Source organism: Rhinoraja longicauda, unplaced genomic scaffold (assembly GCF_053455715.1).
Source record: "Rhinoraja longicauda isolate Sanriku21f unplaced genomic scaffold, sRhiLon1.1 Scf002285, whole genome shotgun sequence".
Taxonomy (NCBI): Eukaryota; Metazoa; Chordata; class Chondrichthyes; order Rajiformes; family Arhynchobatidae; genus Rhinoraja; species Rhinoraja longicauda.
Window position 1 is genome coordinate 4495 of NW_027603498.1, and position 9408 is coordinate 13902.

Consider the following 9408-nt stretch of genomic DNA (forward strand, 5'->3'; position numbering starts at 1 on the left):
TCTCTCTGGTAGGCTCCAGTGCAAGGGGCTCTAAGAATACATCTCGGAGGCACTTTATAAACCCCCTTTCTTGGGGTCCAGAACCAACCTGATTTTCTCACCTTACCTGCACATTGAAATCCCCCACAACCACAGTAGCATTACCTCTGTTGTGTGCCAATTTTAATTCCTGCTGCATCTTACACCCTTTTTACAGGCTTCTGTTTGTGGGTCTGTTGATAACTCCCATTAGTGTCCTCTTACCTTTACAATTCCTCAACTCTATCCACAGTGACTCTACATCGTCAGCCCCAATGTCACCCCTCGCAACGAACTGATTTCCACCCCTCACCAACAGAGCTACCCCATCTCCTCTGCCCACCTGCCTGTCCTTTCTATAGGACGGAAAATCCTGAATATTCAGTTCCCAGTCTTGATCCTTCTGCAGTCACATCTCTGTAATCCCCAGAATGTCATACCTACCAATCTTTAACTGACCTCAAGTTCATCCACTTTACTTCTTATACTTCACGCATTCATATACAGTATTTTTAATCCTTTGCTCATCTCGGCTTTCACAACGATTCCTATTACACTTGGCCATTCTCTCCTATTCATTTGTGAGCTTTCTGTCCCGTTAATTCTGGAGTGTTTCTTAATTTTTCCTATGCTCTCTTTTCCTTTAACTCCATCCTTGTCTATCCGATTTTACACCCCCCTTGCATTGAAGAAAACACACTTCATCGTTTTATTATCCCATATTAATGAACCTCTCACTGCCAGTCCTGTATTCAGCGTTGCGTGTCATTACATCCACTTTCCCATCAGCCATTCTATTTGTTAACTGCTGCTCTGGTATTGGAACCTGTAATCACCATTTATTTATTTTCAATGCACAACTCAACTATCGTCATATATGAAGGGATAACTGATGATGTACTTTCCACATATAATAAAAATGAGTAAAAGAAACCAGAAAATTATAGAACCACTCATTTAACAAAATATCATAAGCGATAGGAATAGAATCAGTCCATTCAGCCCATCAAGTCTACTCCGCCATTCAATCATGGGTGATGTATCTCTGTCCCTCCTAACCCCATTCTCCTGTCTTCTCTCCAGAACCTCTGACGCCTGAACTAATCATGAATCTATCTTTCAAAAAGATAAATAATGATACTGAAGCATTCAAGTAGATTTTGGAGCCATAAAATAAATCAGATTTCTAATTGCTTGGCAATTGTTGTCTTTTGATATTTCAGATTTCACAGCATGCTCCTATCCAAAGTGACCAAACAATTTCAGGCCACTCCACCCTCGGCGCATTATACTTTTCAATTTCACCTCGAATCAATCTAATAATTACCATAAATGTGGAATCTCTGGTATTTGATTCTTACTGCTAAGGGAAATAATTGTTCTCATGTTAATGTTATTAATATTCAAAAGACCCAACATTTTTTCACAGGAGATTTTTCAGAAGAATCTCAGGCCACATCATGAAATCCAAGCTTCAGGTATATTTCCTTATCATCACATTTGGAGTTTGTGTCCTGCTGTATGAAACTTGGCATATGGAAACACAAGGCAAGGATCGTAATGACATGTTAAGAATGTCACAAGAGGACGATGAAGCTACCACGGAGGATCTTCCTCCACTCCTGAATCCTGGGATTATGTTTGTGGAAACGTCAGACAATGTGGAGCTGAAGCCATTGGTAGCTTGCTCAGTGGAGTCCACTGCTCGTCAAAACCCAGATAAACCAATCTATTTCTTCATGAAGGGGTTCAGTGGCAAATTGAGCCAGTATCCAGAGCCTAAGTACAGACTCATCCCGTTGCTCTCCTCAGTGAAGAATGTTGTCCTTCTACCTTTAAACGCTGCCGAACTGTTTGAAGATACTCCGTTGAAATCCTGGTATCAAAAGGTAACCAATAAGAAGAAAGTGTGATGTGTTGCATTTTGGGTTGTCAAACCAGAGTAGGACTTTCTCAGTGAACCTTAGGCCCCTGGGGAAGGCTGTAGAATAGAGGGAGCTAGGAGTACAAGTACATAATTCACTGAAAGTAACATCATATGTGGACAGGGTAATGAAGAAGGCATTAGACATAAAGATAGACACAAAATGCTGGAATAACTCAGCGGGTCAGGCAGCATCTCCGGAGAAAAGGAATACCTGACATTTCGGGTCAAGACCCTTCTTCAGACTGAGAGTCGGTGAGAGAGTAACTAAAGGTATGAAAAGGTTCAAAACAAATCTGAGGCAGCACCAATGACCAAGCAAAAGTGGAGTCCGCAATGAACAATTTTTGGCTGTGGGGAGGTGATAATGACGAGACATGCTGGCCGAGATCAGTAATATCATTAAGTATAGGTTAGGATGTTGATGATGGTGCAGGTGCCCAAGAAGTTGGTGAGGCCCCACCTGGAGTTTTGTGTTTTGTTTTGATCACCCAGGAAAGATTCCATTAAGTTTGATTGAGAGAAGAAAAGATTTAGACAATAGACAATAGACAATAGGTGCAGGAGGAGGCCATTCGGCCCTTCGAGCCAGCACCACCATTCGATGTGATCATGGCTGATCATTCTCAATCAGTACCCCGTACCTGCCTTCTCCCCATACCCCGTGACTCCGCTATCCTTAAGAGCTCGATCTAGCTCTCTCTTGAATGCATTCAGAGAATTGGCCTCCACTGCCTTCTGAGGCAGAGAATTCCACAGATTCACAACTCTCTGACTGAAAAGGTTTTTCCTCATCTCAGTTCTAAATGGCCTACCCCTTATTCTTAAACTGTGGCCCCTTGTTCTGGAATCCCCCAACATTGGGAACATGTTTCCTGCCTCTCACGTGTCCAACCCCTTAATAATCTTATACGTTTCCATAAGATCCCCTCTCATCCTTCTAAATTCCAGTGGATACAAGCATAGTCGCTCCAGTCTTTCAACATATGACAGTCCCACCATTCCGGGAATTAACCTAGTAAACCTACGCTGCACACCCTCAATAGCAGGAATATCTTTCCTCAAATTTGGAGACTAAAACTGCACACAGTACTCCAGGTACGGTCTCACTAGGGCCCTGTACAACTGCAGAAGGACCTCTTTGCTCCTATACTCAACTCCTCTTGTTATGAAGGTCAACATTCCATTGGCTTTCTTCACTGCCTGCTGTACCTGCATGCTTCCTTTCAGTGACTGATGCACTAGGACACCCAGATCTCGTTGTATATCCCCTTTTCCTAACTTGACACCATTCAGATAATACTCTGCCTTCCTATTCTAACCACCAAAGTGGATAACCTCACACTTATCCACATTAAACTGCATCTGCCATGCATCCACCCACTCACACATCCTGTCCAAGTCACCCTGCAACCTCATAGCATCTTCCTCACAGTTCACACTACCACCCAGCTTTGTATCATCTGCAAATTTGCTAATGGTACTTTTAATCCCTTCATCCAAGTCATTAATATATATTGTAAATAGTTGCGGTCCCAGCACCGAGCCTTGCGGTACCCCACTAGTTACTGCCTGCCATTCTGAAAGGGACCCAGTTATCCCCACTCTTTGCTTTCTGGCTGTCAACCAATTTTCTACCCATATCAGTACCCTACCTCCAATACCATGTGCTCTAATTTTGCCCACTAATCTCCTATGTGGAACCTTGTCAAAGGCTTTCTGAAAGTTGAGGTACACCACATCCACCGGCTCTCCCCTGTCAATTTTCCTAGTTACATCCTCAAAGAATTCCAGAAGATTAGTCAAGCATGATTTCCCCTTCGTAAATCCATGCTGACTCGGAACAATCCTGTTACTACTATCCAAATGCTCCGCAATTTCGTCTTTTATAATTGACTCCAGCATCTTCCCAACCACTGATGTCAGACTAACTGGTCTATAATTTCCCGTTTTCTATCTCCCTCCTTTCTTAAAAAGTGGGACAACATTAGCTACCCTCCAATCCACAGGAACTGATCCTGAATCTATAGAACATTGGAAAATGATCACCAATGCGTCCACAATTTCTAGCGCCACCTCCTTAAATACTCTGGGATGCAGACCATCAGGCCCAGGGGATTTATCAGCCTTCAGTCCCATCAGTCTACCCAACACCATTTCCTGCCTAATGTGGATTTCCTTCAGTTCCTCCGTCACCCTAGGATCTCTGGCCACTAGAACATCTGGAAGATTGCTTGTATCTTCCTTAGTGAAGACAGATCCAAAGTACTGGTTCAACTCGTCTGCCATTTCTTTGTTCCCCATAATAAATTCCCCTGCTTCTGTCTTCAAGGGACCCACATTTGCCTTGACTATTTTTTTCCTCTTTACATACCTAAAAAAGCTTTTACTATCATCCTTTATATTATTGGCTAGTTTACCCTCGTACCTCATCTTTTCTCCCCGGATTGCCTTCTTAGTCATCTTCTGTTGCTCTTTAAAAGAGTTCCAATCCTCTGGCTTCCCACTGTTCTTTGCTTCGTTGTACTTCTTCTCTTTTATTTTTATGCTCTCCTTGATTTCCCTTGTCAGCCACGGGTGCCTCTTACTCCCCTTAGAGTCTTTCCTCCTCTTTGGGATAAATTGATCCTGCAACTTCTGCATTATTCCAAGGAATACCTGCCATTGCTGTTCCACCGTCTTCCCTGCTAGGGCCTCCTTCCAGTCAATTCTGGCCAGCTCCTGTCTCATGCCTCTCTAATCCCCTTTGCTATACTGTAATACTATCACTTCCGATTTTCCCTCCTCCCTCTCAATTTGTAGAGTAAAACTTATCATATTGTGATCACTGCATCCTAATGGCTCTTTTACCTTGAGACCCCTTATCAGATCAGGTTTATTACACAACACTAAATCCAGAATTGCCTTCTCCCTAGTAGGCTCCAGTACAAGCTGTTCTAAGAATCCATCTCGGAGACACTCCACAAACTCTCTTTCCTGGGGTCCATTACCAACTTGATTTTCCCCGTCTACCTGCATGTTGAAATCTCCCATAAGTAGCATTACATTTGCGACATGCCAATTTTAGCTCCTGATTCAACTTGCACCCTATTTTGAGGCTACTGTTTGGGGCCCTGTAGATAACTCCCATTAAGCCTTTTTACCCTTACATTTCCTCATTTCTATCCATACTGATTCTACATCTCCTGATTCTATGTCACCCCTTGCAAGGGAGTGAATATCATTCCTCACCAACAGAGCGACCCCACCCCCTCTGCCCACCTGTCTGTCTTTTCTATATGTTGTGTAGCCCTGAATATTCAGTTCCCAGCCCTGGTCCTCTTGTAGCCATGTCTCAGTGATTCCCACAACATCATACTTGCCAATGTCTAACTGAGCCTCAAGCTCATCCACTTTATTTCTTATACTTCGCGCATTTAAATACTATACTTTAATTTCAGTATTCACCTCCCCTCTCACGCCGGTCACAATTGGCCCTGACCTTACTCTCTTATCCCTTCTAGAACTTCCCTCCCCATTCATTCGAGAGTCCTTTGCAATTTCTCCTGTATTCGCTTCCCCATGAACTCCATCTCCATATTCCCAGTGTGTCAACCCCTCCCCCCCACTACTAAGTTTAAAGCCACACTTGTAGCACTAGCAAACCTACCTGCCAGAATGTTGGTCCCCCTGCTGTTAAGGTGTAACCCCGTCCCTTTTGTACAGGTCACCCCTACCCCAGAAGTGATCCCAGTGGTCTAGAAATCTAAATCCCTTCTCCCTGCACCAGCCCCTCAGCCATACATTCATATCCCCGATCTCTCTATTCCTGCCCTCACTAGCACGAGGTACAGGTAGCAGTCCAGAGACAACCACCTTCGACGTCCTACTTCTCAGTCTTCTTCCTAACTCTCTAAACTCACGTCGCAGTATCTCCTTTCTCTTCCTCCCGACGTGGTTCGTGCCCACGTGCACAGTTACTTCCGGTTGATCGCCTTCCCTCACTAGGATGTTCTGAAGCCGCTCCATGATGTCTTGAACCCTGGCACCAGGGAGGCAACAGACCATCCTCGAGTCCCGCCTGCCGCCACAGAATCTACTGTCCGTACCTCGGACAATGGAGTCACCCACTACTATGGCTCTTCCTGACTTCGGTCTCCCCGGTTGAGTTTCCTTGCCTGGGTTAGATCTGCCAACAGGTCCGCCGCTCGGACTTTACCATGATATTAACCAGGAAGCAAGGACTAAATTATAGGAAGAGATTGGACAGGCTAGGAATTTGTTCTTGAAGCTTAGGAGACTGAGCGGTGATCTCATAGACGTGTCTAATGTCATTAGGGACATGCATCAGGTGAATGCACACCATAGGATTGTGAGGCCTGATTTTCCACACATTGAATTGTCTGTCTATGGAATGAGCTGGAGGAAGTGCTTGAGGCACTACTGTGACAGCACTTAAAAGACATTTGGACATGTACATGATCAGAGGAGTGTGCATTGACTATTTTCATCCTGGGAGTACGTTGACTCAGTCTATCTTAAATTTGTGTCCAAGTCAGGTATCCCTGAATGAGGAAGAATGAATGCACTAAATGGAGTGCAGTAAAGTTGCACCAGGTTGATTCCTTGCAAGGCATGTTTGCTGTATAACAGTGATTGAGCACCTTGAGCCAGTGCTCACCTGAGATTAGAAAACCCACAAGTTATCTCCCTCAAATGTCTAATATTCGTGAGGTGCTTCCCAGGGTAAATACTGAGATGATGTTTCCCTTCACAATGTGTCTAAATTAAGGGGATGACTATCTCCAAATAGAACTGGCCATTCAGAATAAAATTCAGGAGGAATTTCTCTCAGTCAGAGGGTGATGTGGTGAATCTTTGGGATTTTCTGCCAAATAAATCAGTGAATGTTTAATGGTTGGACATCTATAAAGCATGAATTCATAGATTTTTAAATATTTGTTGCTGCAATATTCGATGTTTAAAATAGATATTAATGACCACTATATGGTCTGGATTGGATTACTTCAGTCAAAATAACAAACTGCAAAGGGAGCAAAGACGATTTTTGAGGAAGTTATCAGTTCTGGAGGTTTTGAGTTATAAGGAGAGGCTGGATAGGCTGTATATTTATTCACTTGAGTACAGGAGGCTGAGAAGTGACTTCATTGAGGTTGATCACATCATAAGAGGCATAGATAAGGTAATGAGCCTGGACAGCAGGTTGGAGGCAGGTACTCTCAAACTATTTAAGAAGGATCTCGGTAATCATGTGAATCACCACGGATCTATTGTAGATAAATGGGGGTAGAACCGATGAGTGCAGTGATCAGGTGGATGTGATTTGCCAAAGTATTTACCCATATAGTCGTATGACTCTCTATCTGGCATGAACAAAGATGAAGAGAGGATAGAGTTATTTATTGAGGAGTGGACCTGACAGCTTAACATGGATTGAGGGATAGGTCTGAAGGTTTAGAAGGAATTGCAATTAAGATAATGTTTCTTTCTTCATTACATCACAGGTAAACCCCAAAAAGGAGAAGTATTGGCTCCATGTGTTTGGTGATGCCTGCAAATTAGCACTGTTGTGGAAGTATGGGGGCATCTACCTGGACACTGACATTATATCAATGAAGTCTATGCCATTTGGCAACTTTACGTGTCCACAGCACGCAGGTTCTATCAGTATGGGTGCAATGGGTTTCAATCCCAGGCACCATCCTTTTCTTTGGAATTGCATGATAGATTATGTGGCCAAATACATTGGATTTCTTTGGGGCCGACAAGGTCCTCAACTGATTACCCGTGTGCTGAAGAGATGGTGTCAGATGGATAACATACGTGTCTTCATTGGCAAAGAATGCAACGGCATCTCTTTATGGATCATTGATCGATTCTACCCCATCTCATATCCAGCTTGGCAGAAGTACTTTGTTCACTGGAAAAAGAAGGATGTGGAGCGTAAATTCTCAGCTACTTATGGTGCGCATGTCTGGAATTACATGAATTCCAGGAAAAAAAAGAAAGTCATTGCTGGAAGTGGATCATTAATTGAACATTTTTTCCAGTTATATTGTCCAACTACATACAGGAATTTAACTAAATTGAATAATAGTTAGATGTTTTAGGCCTTTGTATTATGCAATGAGCGAAAGAATGAAACCGACAGAATTTTTAAAAGTCACAATGTAAAATATACATACAACACATTTGGGGATTATTAAAATTTGTGAAACATTCACTGTTATACTTATTTTTTCTGACAACTTCTGATCTGGATACACTCCAATTCCCATGTCCAATTTAAATTAGAATCAAACACCAATTGACACAACATGTCTCTTCCATGCACGTTCCATTTCTCTCACAAACACACTCCATCTCTCTCACTGCCACAATCTCTCTCTCACTCACTGACAATTTTTCTCTCTCACTAGCACACTCCCTCTCTCTCTCTCTGACCACTGACACATTCACTGATGCATTCCATCTCTCTCTCCCATAAACTGCAGGTAGGAGGGAATTTGGTGTTGTTCCTGTACCCTGAATCTGCCGTTAAGTGTAGCCCAGCTCAGATAGGAACAGACACAAATAAAGCATCTCATAGAACAGGGGTGAATTTTATGAACAAGTCAGTTCATTTAATGCCTTAACAGCATGCACCGGGAAACACTCTAGAGAACCCAAAGTGTTTCAAAGATTCATAGCACCCTCAGCATTTTTATATTCTCAAGACACTATGGTTACCTGTGGTTTCTACATTTTTGAAATAAATTATCATTGATCAATGTCCCTGCAACCTTAAATCTTTGTCTTTCCCCAGGGTTATCTTGAACTTTATGTTCCCTGCTATTTAGAAACCCACATTCCCATTTGTATTACAGTACTCCCTGATTAGTTTTGTGCGATGGAAACCAAACACCATGATGAATCTATTTATTGTCTCACCAACTTCCTAAAGTTCCCTATGTTGGCCATTTTCCCCAACATGCGTCCCCAGTATGTAGTATCTTTGGTTAAACAGGTGGTACAAACATAGAAACATAGAAAAATAGGTGCAGGAGTAGGTCATTTGGCCCTTCGAGCCAGCACCTCCATTCAATATGATTATGGCTGATCATCTAAAATCAGTACCCCATTCCTGCTTTTTCCCCATATCCCTTGATTCCTTTGGCCCAAAGAGATAAATCTAACTCTCTTGAAAGCATCCAGTGAATTGACCTCCACCTCCTCTGTGGCAGTGAATTCCATAGATTCACAGCTCTCTGGGTGAAGAAGTTTTTCCTCATCTCAGTCCTAAATGGCCTCCCACTTATTCTTAAACTGTGACTCCTGCTTCTGAATTCCCCCAACATCTGGAACATATTTCCTGTATCTAACCTGTCAATCCTTTAAGACATTTATATGTGTTTATAAGATCCCCTCTTATCCTTTTAAATTCCAGTGAATACAAGCCGAGTTGACCCATTCTTTCATTATCTGTC

At 42.8% G+C, this 9408-nt stretch overlaps 1 protein-coding gene across 1 annotated transcript; it reads left to right on the forward strand.

Moving 5' to 3' along the window:
• Nucleotides 1–1478: 1478 nt before the first annotated feature.
• LOC144591841 (alpha-1,4-N-acetylglucosaminyltransferase-like) lies at nt 1479–8043 on the forward strand. The gene is made up of 2 exons (XM_078395854.1): nt 1479–1907; nt 7447–8043. The coding sequence occupies exons 1-2, from the start codon at nt 1479–1481 to the stop codon at nt 8041–8043; spliced, it is 1026 nt and encodes a 341-aa protein (XP_078251980.1).
• The last annotated feature ends 1365 nt before the right edge of the window (nt 8044–9408 follow it).